Below are 19,456 nucleotides of genomic sequence, written 5' to 3'. Positions count from 1 at the left end.
GTTATTATGACCCTTTAAGCTTGCTTAATTGCAAGGTTTTTATTAAATGGTTTACTTGACATTTTAAAAACTTCAACAAATGCCATGACACTTCTTGCAAAGTACGAATGTACAGTAAATTAAAAGAAAATTTGGTGGTAGTCCATGAAAAATGACTGTCCTGTAAGCTCAAAATGAGCTTGCGTAGCTTGAGTCTGTTATAGAATCGGCCACCTGTCTTTACACTGTGCAGTAAGGCTCATGTCTGCTGATGTCCAGTGTGAAGTGCTTGGAGCACAATCTGTAGATTTTGGGTGGGTGCTGTATAACTGGTATGGTTGCTTTGGAATGAACTCCGTCTTTGTGCTTTGAAGAAAAGCCAACTGGGTCTGTGATTGGACCAGGTTCTGAATCAGGCTGTGGGTTAGGAGTTGGTTCTGATGGTGGGTCTGTGTTAGGATTTGCTGGCTTGGAATGGACAACGCTCTATTTGGGTTGAGGTTTGGGTGAATTTGGAGTTTTTCTCTCCAGTCCTCTTGCTGTTGCCGATGGATTTTCATGTGTGCATTCCTACTTTTGATTTTGTAGAACATTCTGAAAACACAATTTGAAAGCGTAGATTTCAGTCACAAAGCATGTTTTTAAATAAAGCTGTAGTTCATTTCAACAGGTACCGAGTACAAACATGGACACCACAGAACAAATTGTTTACACATACTTTCCACACTGTTTGCAGGGAAAGCTTGTGGGAAGTGGTGGCGTATGAATCAATCTCTCAATACTTGTTTGGTTAACAAGCATCTTTGGCACTGAAGGAACCTATAAAAGACAGACTTAGATTCTTTGACATCTCAAAACTAATGTTGCATGAGTCAAAATGTAACTAGGCCAGATCTTGTCTACTACACACGTTACCTGGCTAACAGTGAGGATGTTTCTCTCTTTCTCCAAATTTTCATTTTCTCTTTCTCTCTGTTTTCTTTGTTTCTCTGACAGTCTTTTGGAGTTGTAGTAGAATTCTACACACTGTGACACTTCCTTTGTTCTCACCTAGCAGAAGTAAAAAGATGTTGCATTGATTAAAAGAAAGTTTTTCAATATTTTACAATGTATGTACCTCAACTTGGCTAAATTAGTACATTTAAATTTGTGCACTTAATCTTTGTGCAGCGCGACGTGACCGTGTTAGCATTTAGCCTAGCCCCATTCATTCCTAAGGATCAAAACACGGATGAATCTGGAAGCCACCAAACACTTCCATGTTTTTTAATAAAATGTGGCACTTTTTAAGGGGATAAGATGAGAACTATATTGTATGATGGAAGAGCACTTAGTTTGCAACACTTTGACCTCAGTCAGGGCGCAGTAACATCACTCCTAACAACTCCCCCCTCTCACTCAAAGTTTGTCAATATTACTGCGCCCGAGGTCAAAGTGCTCTTCCGCCATAGTTATTTTCTATTCATTTAAAAAAATCGCCATGTTTTATTTTATGCCACCATACAGTGGCGGCTGGTGACTTCTTTTTTTGAGGGCGCACGATGCGAAGTTCGTCACAACCTGTATGTAGGCCGTCATGTGTTTGTGGTTCGTAATTTCAGTGTGTTCTGCGTTTTGAGAGATTGTGTGTGTGCATCACGTGTCTTGTCAAATAAGTGCCTGCTGCAGACGTGTCTAAAGGGTTTATGATAAAAGAGATGCTCGCGTTTGCCAGATACTTGCTTAATCTCATGCGTAATCAGAGTTTACTGTTAAGGAGTTGTCTAGCGTGTACTTTAGGAAAGTGAGCGTCTCCTTTTATCATAAACGGTTTTGACGCCTGTGCAGCAGGCACCTATTTTGACAAAACACGTGATGCACACATGATCTCTCGACTGACACGCAGGACACACATTTTGGAAAAGGGAACAACACACGTGACAATCCGAACACTTATTACTGCATCCTCGGATGAGCCGCCACACTTGTGTAACTACTCATGTAACAGTCTTTAAATAAGGAATGGAAGTGTTTGGCTTCTAAATTCATCCCTATTTGGATCCTAAAGAATGAATGGGGCCAGGCCAAACGCCAACACACTCGCGACGCGCCGTACAAAGATTAAGTGCATGCATTGAAAAAAAGATAGGTATGTATTAATTTGTTCTAAGTTGAGGTAAGAACATAGTAAAATTTTTGTTTTCCTTTAAAATCCTGTAAGGGTTTGCAATATTAAGTGACGTATCTAGCACTAGTTGATTCATTACCATTTTCTGAATAAAGGAAAAGTCTTTTCCATAAATTGTGAATGCTTTGTGGAATAATCTTTGTTCATTCAAAGTCCATATTTTGGTGCCTGCATGGAAAAATACACTAAGATTAGTCTGATTTAATAATGATTTTATGTTAAGGTATATCTCGAAGTAAATGTTTACCAGAGTAGTGGAAGTCATCTGATGGAGCAGAATTTGAAAATAGTAGCATCTCCAGCGCTTCCTGTTAAATGGGATTGGTGGAGATGAGAAACACGGTTTACATTTACACATTTAGCAGACAATTTCATCATTCATTCAAATCAAGTTAAACATTTTTGGGCAGTTTCCAGAACAGGGATTAGACTAGTCCTAGACTAAAACATTTTTAAGAGCTGTCCAAACTACAAACAACTTGCACTTACACATCTTAAAATACATCAGTTCCCTTTGTTTTGCCTCAAAATGCACACAAGTAATGTTTTTAATAAGAAATGTTTGTTAAAACTAGTTATTTTTCATAATTAAACTAAGGCCTAGTCCTGGATTAAGCTAATCCCTGTCTGGGAAACTGCCCCTTTAAGTATGAACCCATGACCTTTGTAGTACTAATGCAATATTTTGTTTGCTCGTAAAATTGCTCTGCCCATGGTATCCCTCCAAGAGCTGGACTTTTTTGGAAAAATAACGGTACAGCTGATCTGTCTTTCATAAATCTGATGAAACTAAAGACTCTTCGGAGATATGAAGGAGGCACTTGTCTGCCGGTTTCACTGACAAGGCTTAAGGCTAGTCCTAGACTTAAACACATGTTTGTGCTGTCTCAACTGAAAATAACTTGCACTGACAGATCTTAAAATATGCCATTAATTTGTTTTAAGATATACATCAGTAATGTTCTTTTCTAAGGCAAGTTTTTTAAAGTTGCTTAAACATCTTAGGGGCAGTTTCCCGGACAGAGATTAGACTAGTCCTAGACTAAAATAAATGAAAGAGCTGTCCAAACTGAAAACAACTTACACTTACATATCTTAAAATACATCAGGGCCCTTTATTTTACTTCAAAATGCACACAGGTAACGTTTTTAGTAAGGCATGTTTGTTAAAACTAGTTATATTTCCTAATTAAACTACAGCCTAGTCCTGGTTTAAGCTAATCCCTGTCTGGGAAACCGCCCCTTAAAGTCTTATGAAATGTCACTAAAATGGCAGTGCTGTGGTTGCAGATTAAGACGTGGTATTAACCCCATTCTGACATCACAAGGGAAGCCAAATTTCAATGACCTATTTTTTCACATGCTTGCAGAGAATGATTTACCAAAACTAAGTTACTGGGTTGTTGTTTTTCACATTTTCTTGGTTGATAGAAGCACTGGGAACCCAATAATAGCACTTAAACATGGAAAATTTTCATGATATTTCCCTTTAAACTAAGGCCTAGTCCTGGCTTTAGCTAAGACTTGTGTGATAAAATGGATGTATAATGATTAAAAAACCAGGCCTATAGGTACTCAAGATTAACACGAGATTAGCAGAAACAACGTGTTGTGTGATTTTTTTATTTTTTATGTGAATACAAAGTCCAGGTTTACTACGACTCATAAACTAATGTCATTTTGAATACTATGCTAAAATTTCTTTAACATAAACTCTGATTTATATAAAAAATAAATACTTACTAGAATGTTCCCCTGGCAGCGGAAGAGACTATGCAGAGCCAGTTCCAGATTAGCACCACCTCCTGGTAGAACACTTGAAGCACTCAGGTCTAGAAGATTCTCCACTAAGACAAAGTGGACAGTTAGAAATCAAACTCAATGAATTTGAAGGAAAAGTGTCTAATAATTATATGTGCTGTGTATTTAATTAAAATGCATTATTTTATTACTACCATGCTGCAAAAGGGTGTCATTCTCCTCTAATTCTGCCCAAGGTTTCCACAATAGCTCCTCTCTGACTGGTTCATCTGGCCACATTTCATCATCCCCTTCTATGAGATCAGGCAGTTCAGCTTGGAACTCTGGGCCTATATTTATGCACCTGGGAAGTACATGATAGAGATGAACCTAAATGAGTTTAAACTTTCTCAAAATGTGACAATGACTGCAAAATCCAGGCAAGAGTATCAAAATCTGAATGAAATTAAGAGCATCAAAGTTTGATTTTACTCATTGATTTAACTTAAAAGGGACACTCCACTTAAAAAAATGCTTATTTTCCAGCTCCCCTATAGTGAAACATTTGATATTTATCATTTTGGAATCCATTCAGCAAATCTACGCGTCTGGCGGTACCACTTTTAGCATAGCTTAGCATAATCAATTGAATCTAATTGGACCATTAGCATCGTGCTCAAAAATGAACAAAGAGTTTCGATATTTTTCTTATTTAAAACTTGACTCTTCTGTAATTACATCGTGTGCTAATCAAAAGTTGCGTTTTTCTAGGCCGATATGGCTAAGAACTACTTACTGCCGTAACATGGCTGCAGCAGATGCAATGATATTATGCACTGCCCGAAAGTAGTCCCATTGGCAACTTTCAATAGCAGGGGACTATTTTTGGCCAGATTGAACCTTGTGCATTGCGACAAAACACAATGGATCTTCTGGGCTACATATTACAGATTTCTGTATGCGCATGCGTGACCTACGTGTACAATGTACATGTTGTTTTAAAAACAACAGCACGTGCAAACTCTTCTGATGATGAAAATTGCGTCACATGCACTGTATGTGAACCATTGCGTACGTACGTGTAAAAAGTAGACCATACTTTGGCCTTTCACGCGCTTGCGTATGTGCACGGTCGAATGCACAACCTTGCAAAGTAAAGTTTATTTGACTCGGACGTTCATAGCATGCGCGTTGCAACAAAATGCGATGCATTTCCTGGGCTACATATACTACATTCTTCTGTAGGCGCATGCCCGGCCTACGCGTACAATTTACACAAGGTTAACAATTTGGCAGTGCGTGTACTGTCTATGCCAATCCAATTTAATGGAAATTTGTGTTATAGTCAATTCTTGATTAATGTATTTGTGTTATTGAAACGTTTTTCCGCTGTTTTCGTGCCAATGGAGCACAAATGTTTTTTTTCATGTCACTCAGCACAAATTTCTATGAATAGTTTTTCGTGTCTGTGGTACAACTTTCTTTATCGTGTGATTTTATATTTTGTTTTCTCATTGTTTTGTGCTATGGTAAAAAAAATTGTCGCTTGAGTTTAGAATCACTTTCTGTGACATCCTAACCCCAACTCCAAGCGACAATTATTAAAAAATAGGAAAAAACAATAAGCAACCAATGTATAAAATTTAGTGCTGGGCAAAGATTAATCGCGATTAATCGCATACAAAATAAAAGTGATTTTTTTGCATAATATATGTGCGTGTACTGTGTCTAATTATTATGTATAACCACACACACATTTATATATTCATTTCAGAATTGTTTTATTTATATATCTTTTTTAAATTTATATTTAATATAGATTATATAAAAATATAAATAAATATATATAAACATGTAAATGTTTCTTAAATACATACATGAATGTGTGTGTATATATTTATACATAATAATTAGACACAGCACACACTCATATATTATACCAATAATCACTTTTATTTTGTTTGCGATTAATCGCGATTAATCTTTGCCCAGCACTAATAAAATTACATCCTAACACAAACCCCGAATCTAACCCTAACCCCAAGCGACAATGATTTAAAAATAGGAAAAAACTATGAAAAAAATCACACGATAAAGAAAGTCATGCCACAGACACAAACACTATTTGTAGAAATTTGTGCTGAGTGACATGAAAAAGACATTTGTGCTCCAGTGGCATGAAAAACAGCAGAAAATTATGTCAATAACACAAATAAATGAATCAAATATTTTGTGACTATAACACGACTTGCCATAAAATAGGGTAGCACAAGCACACTCTTTTTCTGATGAATATTGCGTCATGCGCACTGTATGCGGACACTCGTGCACCCATTACCTTACTTTGGCCTTTAAGTGTCAATAAAATGGAGCCATTCTATCCACAGTGCTTTTCATAACGTGCATTGTTGCAAAGTTACAGAAAGCATTTTAACACGAGTTAAAACAAAACAATGATATTAAAAACAGGAAGAAACATGCAAAAATATCATCATTAAGCAATAAAGACAACTGTGGTAAAGAGTGATACATTTCGTAAGGTGTTATAAGAATTTAGGGATAAATCAGGCTCAATTAGCGGGACAGTGCTATTTTGTCTAACCACTGTGAGCTGTTGTAATATTATTGTAGCATTAAAAAAGAACTAAACCAGAAGCCCTATACTTAAAGCAAGATTTATAATCTGATTTCTACTCAGTAACTTAATTCTTACCTGTGTGACTCATTCTCTTTCCTTTCATCTGACCACAGTGCTCTGTTTTCCGCAGCTAAGGGGGGCAGCAGGTTATAAAAGAGTCCCGTTCCACTGCGTATGGGGTTCAGCATTGGAGAAGGCGTAAAGTGAGACACAGTTCCCTCCCAGGTCTCCATGAGCTCCCTACCCAGCTGGATCACACTGTTAAATGGGACTCCAGCGTACACAGCAATGGGGACATTCTACACCAGAAGAAGGGATAAACAATAAAGTTGCACTATGGCTAAAAAGCACAATAGAGTGCAGCAGGGATGACATATTTTTTGTAGGTTTTGTAGGTATGTTGCAATGTTTCTGAGATCTTCATGCGTGATGATGACGTTTAAAGTTCCAGACAACCTCTGTAGTCCCATGTTAGCAACCAACATTTTAAAACACTTGAAAGCTTTAAACGAGTGGAGATATTACTGTTTTATGTCGTAAAATGAAACATTAAAATATCTTGGGCTTGACAGAACCGGAAGTGTTAAAATGCCAACTAGTTTCCAGGTTTTGCCTACAACAAATACATCATTCCTATTTGTACTGTATGTGTTTTGAAAGTTACATTTAAACCTTTATGGGATATTTACACTGCAGTGACAACAACAACATATGAGTTTAAAACTTAAGGGATTGTGGGTATATAAATGACTGGATTGCGCATAGAAAGCTTACGTAACAGCGTGAGGTGAAGTCAGCGCAGAGTTCGAGCGGCCATCTTGGTATACCCAACCGTCAGATCAGAGGGCGTTATTGACTTCCATTCAAAATCATGATCTAAATTTACCCACTTTACAGCGTATCAGTCACACAAGATTTATTTTAGGATATGTGTACATAAATGAATTGTTAATTCTGGTGTTATTTGCAATGTTTATGTTTTAATCGGGCAGGATAATGGATTTATAATAAAACATTAAGGTGATTGTGTCTGCTGCATTCTGTTAATGGCACGGGTATAAATAAAGTTTTTTTTGACATTCAGCCACAATGTCAGCGTTATTTCTCTAAATAAGTTTAGGTAACTTATAACGATAACATAATTGCAAAACCACCAAATAATTGCATGCACATACGGTACAAAGTATGATTATTTATTTAGATTTCAGAATGAGCATGTTTATTGTCATTAATACTAAATATGCTGCGGTCTGTCTGCTGATCTGATACTGTAATGAAGATGAATGTATAATAACTGATTAAAAAGCTTAATGTACAACTTTCAGTAAATAACTATGTACATGCTTAGGACGTTTGTGTTTTAATAATGTACAGGGTAATTTCAGATATAAAAACGAAGACTTGTAAAGTGATGTTTTATCATTAAAATCTGATAACGTCGATTGATTTAATGGAATGTTTGGGTATACCAACATGGCGGCGCGGTGGCTTCACAGTTGTGACGTCATGCGCCATCCAGTCATTTATATAGATCAGTGGTTTTAACCAATATCCCACCAATTTTTTAAATGCAGTACATACACTGTAAAAAAAATCCATAGAAATTGCAGCTGGGTTGCCGGTAACTTACCGTAGATTTAAATTTATGTTTTTTACTGGCAACATTTTGTTCAAAGTTAAATGAAATTAAACATTTACAAGTCTTTGTCTTTACAGAATAAAACAAAAACAACATCAAGCAAAACATTCTGGGAAACAAAATCTGAAGCAAAAAAACAGCTTGATGATGATTTCTGGTTCCCAGAATGCTTTGCATGAGGCTGTTATTGTAAAGTTTTATTCTGTAAAGATAAGTTAATATTTAAAATTGATTTAACTTTGAACAAACTCTTGCCAGTAAATAACATAAATTAAAATCTACGGTAAATTACCGGCAACCCAGCTGCAATAACATTGTAATTTCTACGCAGATTTTTTTACAGTGTATAGGGTTATATGACATCTTTAGATTCCTTGCTTGTCTGCCTATATTGTGTCATACCTGTGTACTGGAGGACCCGAGAGGTTTGTCCAAGGACCCAGAACTGCGGTTTATTTCGCAACTGAATCTTAGCCCTTCTCCTGATCCCTGGGCATGGAAACTTGGCTGTTGAGAAGATCCAAATGAATTAGATGATTGCCCAATCTGTCAAGATACAAAAAAGAAGTTGTGCAAAGACGTTGGTAGACATTGTAACGTATTGAGTGTGTTTTTTAATCATTCTAAACTAGCTTTAAGCTATGGTCAAGCAAGACTTTTAGCATGCAAAATTTTTATGCAGACCACTGCGCATGTGCTGCAAACAGATATGATATCACATGCCCAGGCGATGGATTTTTTATACACAAATTATGGCTTCTGACATGCATGCACTGTTATTGTTGTTATTTGTGTTAAAGCTGTATTGTATAAAATGGGATTGTGTGATACTGTTGTTATCAATATTTCTCATTTTGGATTCTCTAAGGTCAATCCCTGATATATATAGATCTGCTGGTCACACATCTATATGTAATACAAATTCACAGGTGAGATTTAAATTTTGGATTGTGTTTACATGCGTTAAAGGAACAGTATGTAGGATTGTGGCCAAAACTGGTACTGCAATTACAAAACTTGCGGCTAAAACTGGTACTGCAATCACACAACTGGTGGCCAATACACAACATGACAACATAAACATCAGTTGAGGGCTGCAACTCCACTTTTTAAATGACAATATCCTGGCCAGACTACTGTTGTCAGTGATATAAGTATTTGAAATGAAAATGATTTCTGAATGTCTAGTGACATATCAGGGCCATTTTATGATTAATTGATATACATTTCTTACATACTGTTACTTTAATATCGGACAAAAAAGTGTAGTGTGACAGCCCCATCATTTGCAAAACGTAGGAAATTAAGAACAGAACATGATGACATGATATAAAAGCCATAATGTATCAATCTAATACAGGCTAACACTGTTGAGGATAAACAGAAATAAATCATGTGTGAATCTGCAGTTGTCAGACCTGAGGCCATGACATGTGATCTTCAGACGTCCCAGGATCATGGCTCAGCTGTAGCTGCACACAGGACTGTGGTTGAAGTTGTTGGGCCAGTGCAGGGTTATAGGACAGTAAACAGTCTAAGAAAAGTGCTTCATTAATAGTCAAACATGAGCTATTCAACAAAAATTTGAAAATGACAAAGTATTCAGTTGGTCTTAAAGGGATAGTTCACAGAAAAATTACAATTTTGTCATCGTTTACTCACCCTCAAGTTGTTCCAAACAATATATATATGGATATATATATAGTGTTGTTAATACAAAAATGTTAAGAACCAAGCAGATGTGGGGCACCATTCACTTCCATTGTATTATTTTTTCTACTGTGGAATTGCTGCTGATAGCAAGAGAATTTAAAATGATAGAGTACATATCTGTCATCTTATGTCAGATTTCTTAAATTTAATTAATAAATTCAATCAGAATACAAAGACACTGTGTATGGCTATTATTATTAATACAATGAAATCAGTAGCCTATCAATAAAATCCAATAGAGTCCTTTATTCAACCCATTCATTCAAAGATCACAATTCACTTAACTAAACAAGCGAGTCAGGACTGTATGGTATGAACGGGTAGCTCGGAGATGCATTCTGCTGTTTTATATATTTGACGGAGCAAAAACGGAATGTTGTGTGAACTTGAGTCTATGATAGTTAGTAATTTGTTGATTAATGAACTGTTAACACTTTCCCCGCCAATGGAGCAGATGCGATTCAACGCGTGTGTACTTCTATTTGATAAATATATATAATAATAAATATCGGTTTACGTCGTTTGGTTATGGGCATCGAAGCTCGAAAGCTTTTATTAGCCTTGGCTGGCCTGTTAAAAGCTCGCACTGGCTCAGTCCGCTCAGCATCAGACCCAGTAAGACCAATAAGTCCAGGATCATAAGGTAAGAATCAGGTTTTAGTGCTGTCGCTGTGCAGCAGTTACACATTTTAGATGGTTTTAACTTTTACGTAATCATTAGCTCTGAATGTTTAAACATAACTATGCCCTCATTAATTTGTATTGTAGTGAGTGTTGTTTGTTTGAGCTTTTTACTATTTGGGATGTTGTCAAAAATCCACCACTGCAGCCACGCAACATTAAGCCCAGCACCCCTTGATAAGATTAGTTCCCAAAATATCTTCATTTGTTTTTAGCTGAACAAAGAAATGTATACAAGTTTGGAACAACTTGAGGGTGAGTAGATAATAACAAAATTAAAATTTTTCATTGAACTACACTGCAAAAAATTATTTTCAAGAAAAGAAATTCTTAGTATTTTGTCTTGTTTTCAGTAAAAATATCAAAAAATTCTTAAATTAAGATGCTTTTTCTTGATGAGCAAAATGATCCAAAAAGATAAGTCTAGTTTTTAGACCAAAAATATCAAATTTAAGTGATTTTGTTCATAAAACAAGCAAAAAAATCTTGAACATTTTTCTTAAACGCTTAAATTCAAGAAAAATTCTAGAAAATTTTGCTTACCCCATTGGCAGATTTTTTTGCTTGTCTTATGCACGGGGTCACTTGGATTTGATGTTTTTGGTCTAGAAACTGGACTTGTTTTCTTGTGTTGTTTTGCTCATCAAGAAGAGGCATCTTGATTTGGGAATTTTTAGATATTTTTACTGAAAACAAGACAAAAATACTAAGAATTTTTTTCTTGAAATCATGTTTTGCACTGCAAAAAGTGCTTTCTTAGTATTTGTCTTGTTTTCAGTAGAAATATCTAAAAATTCTTAAATTAAGATGCTTTTTCTTGATGAGCAAAACGACACAAGAAAATAAGTCTAGTTTTTAGACCAAAAATATAAAATTTAAGTGAATTTGTGCTTAAAACAAGCAAAAATATCTGCCAATGGGTTGAGCAAAAAAATTCTTGAAATAAGTTAATTTTTTTTAGACACTTATATCAAGAAAAATTTCCTCACCCTATTGGCAGATATTTTTGCTTGTTTTAAGAACACATTCACTTAAATTTTATCTTTTTTGACAAACATACTACACTCTAAAAATGGCTGGGTTATTTTTGACCCATTGGTTAAAAATTACCCAATGCTGGGTTAAAAATAACCCAATGTTGGGTTGTTGTTATGCAACCATGGGGTAATAATAACCCAGCTGTAGGGTTAAAACAACCCAGCATTGGGTCAATTTTAACCCAGCGGTGTGTTCTGTCCAATATTTACCTATTATGGGTCAAAAATAACCCAGCCAGTAAGAAAGTCATTTTTTTTGCAGTGTAATATGTCTGTGCCTACCTGTAGTCTTCTGCAGAGACTGTTGTTTGGAATGGGGCCCTCCATGCTCTGAATAACCCATGGAGGGATTTGAATCCTGTGAAAGAGGCTGTATTATGTCCGCACCATCTGCGTCTTCTGCCGGCAGTTGGAGCCAAATGGGATGAGTGAACCTGGCAGTTGAGGGTGAGGACAGAGAGAAGAACTGCAGAGACCCATCCGACTGTGTTTGCATCTGCGAGTGGCTCAGGATCTGCCCAGGTACGCAGTGTTGTGGTCTCTTTGGAGGAGAATAAGAGGGAGGAGGCAGGGGTGTTGGAGGTGGACTAAGAACCAGAGGGAAGGACAGAGCATTTGAAGGTGGCGTGGAGTTGTTGAACCCATTATGCTCTCCTCCTCCACCCAGGATTCGTGAGGTGCTACGACTGCAGAAAGCCTCAGAGAAAGAATCAAGTTTTTGTCGTTGAGGGCCCAATGCATCATAACTCTCGGTTGTCCCCTGTTGGTGACAGTGAGAATTCCAGATGGGATCATACATTCCTGGTGCCTTGTTCCTGTTCTGTGCCATCGACGATACCGGAGACATATTCCCCCAATAAGAAGCATTCCCGGATTGATCTGCTCCATTCATCGTGCTGCCCGTGTCTTCACCGGACTCACATGGGAGGTGGTTGGAGACCTCAAACTGGGTCAGGCTGCTCACTAACTCTTGCTGGTAAAGGTCATGACTTGACCTTTGACCTTCTGTCTGAGGACGAAACATAGGGGCGAAGGAAGGAGAATCGGCCTCGGCAGACGTATGATCAACCATGTGTCGTGTTTAGGTGCGTGTTGCAAATGGCCGAAGAAGCCCCCACAGAGAGTGCCAAAGTTACAGGGCAGTCACAGAAAGTCAAAACTACGGTAAGAAACACAAAGATAAAGAGTCGTCAAAACTTATCAGCCTCACGAACTTCAAAAGCAACCACACAAACACGCTAAATGAGATGGTTTACCTACATAATCCTTTCTCTTTGTAATAGTTTATTAGTTACGCGTCAACGTTACAGCGAAAAAAGTTGAACATAACCAGATAAAAACATTCACAGTGCACCGTCGACCGATCACAGCTACCTTTGTTTGTTTTACCTCTTACAGTCATCATCACCTAAACAAGTTTAAGTCTGACTTACGCATTCTTCATGTGCTTTTCTCTCACCGTTTTCATTCTCTGCCTTTTTTCGATTGTTGTGCTCATCGCCTGTCTATGTAAGTTGTGTGCTGTGTTCAACCTATGGCTCCAGCTAACTAACTAAATGAAAGTACTGCCACAAGTGAAAGCAGAGTCTCTCTGCCTCTTTCTCGCTTGTGCACACACATACACATTTTACACGAATGTAAAAACAGGTTCTCACACATATACACATATTTCTTTTGCAGGTGTTACCGATCAAAAGGTTACTCTTCGGTTTGTCACAGAGTCACCCCCTCCCCTAAAACCCAGAACCGAAAACCACATCCTGAGGAAGCAGTCACGGATCTCCCTCTCTCTCTCTCTCTCTCTCTCTATCTCCCGCTCTCTTTCTATAGCTCTCTCCCTCTTTTTCTCCACCCATCCTTTCCTTCTCAGTCTATTTTTAACTGTTGTTCTATATTGTAAACAATATATACTCACAGTTTCCCATAGATCACTGTTATGTTTTCTCGGTCGTCATTCACGTTCGTCAACAAAAAAAGTAATAGGACTGAGGATAGCATAGCTTGAAACTTTATGTATAAATGAACAAAGATAGAGGATTAAAGAGTGTTGTCTTCAAAGATGTTGGTAGGTTATGAGACCTATTGTGCTTGCGGCTCGGTGTGTTATCTTCAGATTAGCATCTGTTGTGGTTAGTGACTTGTGTAAAGAACGTAAGCGTTGTCAAACTGGCAGGTAAGGCGTGGGTGTGCGTGTAAGTGTATACGACCTGAGTGAGAAGCACAGCTTCCTGTCATGTGTGTTGGCCAGAGTAAGAAAATGTTTGTGCACTTTCTTGTATTAATGCATTCAGTGTTAGAATTTTCTCATATATGTCTATACATATTTGAAATGTTGAGCATTCACGTATGCATGTGTCTGTGCATGCGTTTTCGTGAGTGAAAACACAAACTGTGTTTACGCCAGTGAGTATCTGTGGTTGCTCAAAGTCATGTGACAGGAAGTTGACCATGAAACAGCGACAGAACAGGAAGTGGACAAGGGAAACCTCCGTACACCCCGCCTCCGCTGTCTCTCTCTCTCTCTCTCTGTGCAAGTGTATCCCTCTTATACCCACAATATAAAAATTGTTTCCATACCGCAGCCATACCCGTGTATTGTCTCCTCACTTCACCCCTTTTTCCACCCACACAGTGTTTCCCTCCACTTTTCTTCTCTCTCTTTATCTCTCTCTCTCTCTCTCTCTCTCTCTTTCTTGATAACGTATTTGCATATTTTAAATAAAACAAAACGTCTTTGTCTAAATGTTTGAAATGTTTCAACTTTTTAAGTGACAGGGTCACCCACTTGACGTCTTCTTTTGCATCACAGCTATTAAACTTTGAGAGACATGAAATCGGGATGAGCCCCCGCACAGGTTGTAGGTTTGGCTGATGTGTTGGCTGACAAGGGTGATGGTAATTCAGTGGTAAGTACAGTATGAATGTACCTGCAAAAGTCACCTACACAAACCTCACTATTAGCATAATGTGGGTGAAAGAATGAAGGTGTAAGACAATACGGATTAACATACAAATTCCTGGATTCGAGAAATGTAGATTTTTCAGTCTCGCTGCCCTACTTAACGGTTTTTGACTTCTATAATAGAAACTGTGATCGTTTTGAAAAATTGGGAGAATTTTCACGGTAGATGTTTTGGATGCTCAACGTACCTGACATAAAACATTTTTATGAATCACTTATCTTCAGATCAGTGCGAAATACCTCAAAACGTTTATAATACTGATGAATAAAAGAGACGGATGAAGGTGAATAAAAACCTAGGATACAATGGAAGGAAAGAGGCGTGTGGAGGATGTTTTCTAGTTTTCTGTCAGATGTGTTAAAAGTGAACAGAGGAGGGGGAAAACAGCAGAGCGGTTTGGACTTTTTTCTCCTCAACTTCTCTATCATTGTATCAAACGTTTGTCTTATCTGTCAAACAACCTTCATAAATGCATGAGAGCAAAAAGCTTCAGGTCCCAAATGAATATGACGAAAGATAAAGAACATCGAGGATTTTGCACACTTTTTCGGTTCACACTAGGCTACAAATACATTCTTCATTCTTGCAATCCGTTCACTCTGTATACAAAAGGAAATCAGCAAATTAGAAAAAATATAAAGGAAAGGCAATCTAAACTCCTCGTAAAACAATTAAAACAAGTTAAGGTCATACAAATAAACAAATGTGCTTTTCAAGCACCAGTTAATTACCAGAAATCAAGAATACTGTAGCTTTATGAGATGCTTGCTATAGGAATTTAGAGTCAATAGTTTGTGGTTAACTGATGTACATTTTACATTTATGCATTTGGCAGACACTTTATTCATACAAATTGAGTTAAAGTGCATTCAAGCTATACATTTTACTGTCAACTACTGTCGACTTTAGCATTGCGCACTCAATGCTTTATCAATCGAGCTACAGGAAAAGTAAACTGAATGTGAAATATGCTGATGTTGCAGGTCCGTCAAAGCCAGAGGAAGAGTACGAACATCAGGGAACCTCAAAAATGGCAAATGTGGTAGCTTCACAAAATTTGAAGTCATTTTTGTACCATATTGTATGTTGCTATATATTTGTAATCTGCTGGAAGTACCTAGTTATAAAAGCCTTGTCGCAGATGTTTATGTCAGATCTCGACCTGTCGAGCACTGTAGTTTTGACTACGTTTCAGGAGAGCACATATTAATAAAAAAGTGTTTTTATAATTTTTTTATTTAATTTGAATGACGGCCTTTTTTAACATTTAAAATTTCATTTTTTATTTTAGGGATATGTAAAAACGCATGTTATTAAATGACATCTCAGCAGTTATAAAAGCTTACCATCAAAATTTGTCTTTGGATAGGCCTATATTTTTATGTACTATTTATACCTATAGCTGTAATGCACTGTCTGGTTAACCATAGACTTGATATTTTCCGAGCTATGAGTAACCCACTTCTAGCCAAAATAAAAATCTCACAATATACTTTCTTGTATGAATGATATTTCATAAAGTAAGCAAAGTCAACAGTGATTATAAGGTGTTTGGTTATTTATTTATTTGATATCGTTTATTTTTAAGCTATCTATTAAATTTTCACTGACAGTCCAAATTTTGCCTTGTTTTATAACTTAGACGTCTGGACTGTGTTTGGACGGCTATTAAAGAGACGTCTTTTAAAGAAACGTGTTAAGGCGTCTTTTAAAGCAAAATTGCTTGCTGGGATATTTGTTTCCATACCGATATTGGCATAAATCGCATTATATTAGCATTTTGTAATTCTCTTCAATGCATCATAAAGATAAACTGATCTTCAGATCTGTCTTGACAATTTATTTTTAAGTTTTAACTTTTAGTAAAGGATTCACAGTAAGCGGCAATTGTCTGCAAAAATCTATCTACAGATTTATTTTCATGATGTATTTTTATGTTTGCATGACAAAATCCAGTCCAATTAATGCATGACTGCCTTTGTCAATGCTAAATGGTAAAAATAAGCCTGGTCACGTTTTCGATAGCCTATCTTATAGTCTAAGAAGTGACCTCGAAGGGTTTCATACGCATAAGTATTCCCGCTTTAAAAATGACATAAATATGGTGTTTGTAAATGAACTCTTAAAGTCCTAAAATTAATGTAATTAACTAAAAAGCAAAATGTATTTGCATATACTCATTTTATAGGATTAAATTAATATGTAATTTGGTATGTTGGAGTGATTCCGCTCGATAGGTTTTAAAATGAGAGAATGATAAAAGAAAAGGAAAATATGTTGAATTAAATCTGTATGTCTATGTGTAATATAATAATAATAATAATAATAATAATAAAATATTAATTAGACATTCAGACAATAAAAAGATTAATAATGCAGTTTTTCTAAATCAGTGTAGATTACGTTATAAACACAAACACAGAAACTAAAAAGTGTATATGTTTTGTAGTATAGGCTACACACATAATGTGTACCTGAAGGCACTGTAAGTTGCTGTGTTAGTGTCTGCCAAGTGCATACATAAAATTTAAATATTATGTATCTTACTGAGACATTTTGCTGTGATCCATGTAATGAGGAACAAAAGCTATAATTATTTTTGATGATAAGCATATATAAGTTCAAATCGCACAACATATACACTTTTTTAGTTTACTTTGATTATGTGTTTATAACGTAATTGCAGTTAGCAAAAAGCAAAAACATGTATTATTAAGCAATTTTACTGTCTGAATGTGTAATTAATATGTTATTATTATCATCATCATATGAGTTAGATTAGATTTATTTTGTTTTATTTCCTTTCATTGTTTAAATGCTCGCTGTAGTAGTCATCTTCAGTTAACCCCATACATAAAGCAGAACAATAAAAAATGTCTATCTAGGGTGCATCTCAATTTTAGATGACATCATACAGTTTGCATACATTATTGCATATTAATTGCGCATTAATTCTACATTTGGTTTCAGTGACGGCATACAGGAAATTTGTCATTGGCGAATGTCAGCAAAAAAATGATAAACTTGCGGAGAATTGAAATTATCTTATCAGTTGCTTGGATTAGTAGTCTACGCTGGACCATGGATACTGCCACAGGATAATCTGTATGCAAGCGTGAATTACATAAAAAACATTTTGAATTTCTAGTTGACTAAGCAATAATAACTAATACAATCTGGACGTGTCTTCACAATCTGGCGCTCGCAACAACAAGCGTTTGGGTTTAACACAAACTGATACAATTTACAGGTTGAAGTCACTTTGGATAAAAGCGAGATAAATGTTCATCTTTTAGAATTAAGTTTCTAAAAATCAGCTTCTCATATAATCAACTTATCCAGTCCACTGTCAATGACTTGATCATTGCTGACCAATAAGTGTCTCTTGCATTCGTGCATGCAGTGCTTCAGGAATATCAAGTCTATAATCTGAGACACATTGACTCTTTACAACTGTTCATTAATGTAAACCAAGAAAATAGTTTTCCTCTTAAAACTGATTTTTTGAATACTGATTAAAAAAGTATCATTTCTTTGTAGCGTCTTTATCATAATACAGCACAGAACCAAGAAGAGCTTTTCACGCCACTTTTGATCTCGTAGGTTTGCAATCAACAAATACAGTTCTTGTGAGAATGACTTCACAAAGACGTGCAAGAATAACAAAAATGATTTTAAGATACATTTAACACGCATAATACACGTAATGTCACAAACTCCATAAATGATAAACATGCTCACAAAGCGAATTATTACTAGCATTGGGAAGTAGAATTAAAGTGCTAATTACCACATCACATACTGTATGTCATAAACTCAAGAAAGAAGATGTGAATCAACTAAAGTTTAAATAAAAAACATTACTGTCAAAAAGATACTTCAATCAATCGACATGGAGATTCTTAGATATCCTGTATACGCCAGTCATATTTCAAAACTAGGCCTCTGCGCCAATAAACTCTTGCACTTGTGTGTTTACAGAGCATTTCTGGAGCACTGTCAATATTAATGCTCAAGCTAATTTTACATTCAAGGTATGACAAATTGAATTCCCTACAAAATTTTGGTTTACAGAACTGAAACACATGTGCACATCTTGTAAAAGTGTGCTGACCTGTCTATTTGTTGTTTTTTTGCTATCGCTAACTCTTTGTTTTTGTTTATAGTCAGAGTAAGATCTCACTTACCTCTCAGTTCTTAAGTCAATGGCTGCAGGGCATCTGAACTCTATGAGCTTATTCACATCTCTGTATACACGAGCGTGTGGATGAAGGAGGGATGCACTGTTAGGGTAAGACAGAAACAGAGAGAAAGACATAGAGAAACTCTCTGCGGAGGCGTTGATGATGGTTAGCTTTTCGGTACGGCAGGCTTCTCTTGGTTCCTCTGATCTTTTGAAGACTTCGTCATTGTGATCCTGGAAACGAGCGAGCAAAAACCATCATACACTCTATAGAAAGAGAGAGAGAGAGAGAGACAGAGAGATAGAGAGAGTGTGAGAGAGAGAGAGACTTAGACTGACTTAGACCTCAGAAGCAGCTCTCAGTTTGACAAAGTGCCTGTCCTTGCCCCTACTTATGTTTTTACTCGTTTTTTTCTCACTTGCATTCAAGGTGGGCATGTATGCAGCTAAGGTCATGGCACTAAAAACACCAAGGTCGTGGGGTCGATTTGGTCAAATTGCCCGGCCCCAAACGTGTGTATAAAACGTGTGTGTGTGTTGCCACCAGGCCCGGCTGCAGGATGAAATGACTGAGGGGGCATGTGAAATTGTTGAGGGGGCTTAACTTTATATCATCAATGATACACTGAGATCTCGTTTTGGAAAGACATATTTTTAAATGCAGCGGCCCATAAAACACTCCATATGCAACTGCACAGCACACGTAACCAGAAACT

At 36.6% G+C, this 19,456-nt stretch overlaps 1 protein-coding gene across 4 annotated transcripts; it reads right to left on the bottom strand.

The window, feature by feature from the left end:
- Positions 1 to 17: 17 nt before the first annotated feature.
- On the bottom strand, positions 18 to 19,013 carry LOC129439114 (uncharacterized). Of its 4 annotated transcripts, none has more exons than XM_055197925.2 (12): positions 18,745 to 19,013; positions 11,877 to 12,753; positions 9,582 to 9,697; positions 8,566 to 8,709; positions 6,600 to 6,823; positions 4,102 to 4,250; positions 3,890 to 3,993; positions 2,394 to 2,454; positions 2,226 to 2,314; positions 895 to 1,029; positions 698 to 798; positions 18 to 573 (listed from the first exon to the last, which is right to left on the bottom strand). In XM_055197925.2, exons 2-12 carry the CDS (start codon positions 12,664 to 12,666, stop codon positions 198 to 200), a joined length of 2,289 nt encoding a protein of 762 aa, XP_055053900.2. In that variant the 5' UTR covers positions 12,667 to 12,753; positions 18,745 to 19,013; the 3' UTR covers positions 18 to 197. The 4 variants fall into 4 exon arrangements, with proteins under 4 accessions (XP_055053900.2, XP_055053902.2, XP_055053901.2 ...); XM_055197927.2 differs by lacking the exon at positions 18,745 to 19,013 and adding an exon at positions 13,510 to 13,912; XM_055197926.2 differs by lacking the exon at positions 18,745 to 19,013 and adding an exon at positions 13,028 to 13,334.
- Between the last annotated feature and the right edge of the window lie 443 nt (positions 19,014 to 19,456).

The sequence above is a fragment of the Misgurnus anguillicaudatus genome, chromosome 21 (genome assembly GCF_027580225.2).
Source record: "Misgurnus anguillicaudatus chromosome 21, ASM2758022v2, whole genome shotgun sequence".
NCBI classification, from domain to species: Eukaryota; Metazoa; Chordata; class Actinopteri; order Cypriniformes; family Cobitidae; genus Misgurnus; species Misgurnus anguillicaudatus.
Note: the sequence above shows the minus strand (reverse complement) of the source record. Positions and strands in the feature narration are given on the sequence as shown.

What these genes read in the sequence shown, in the direction of transcription:
- LOC129439114 (XM_055197925.2), bottom strand. Translation starts at nt 12,666, where the DNA reads ATGGTTGATCATACGTCTGCCGAGGCCGATTCTCCTTCCTTCGCCCCT. An exon ending in ATCACATGTCATGGCCTCAG is followed by an intron (nt 8,710 to 9,581) that starts GTCTGACAACTG and finishes GTATCTTGACAG; the next exon opens with ATTGGGCAATCATCTAATTC. An exon ending in CCCTGCAAACAGTGTGGAAA is followed by an intron (nt 574 to 697) that starts GTATGTGTAAAC and finishes TTGTGTTTTCAG; the next exon opens with AATGTTCTACAAAATCAAAA.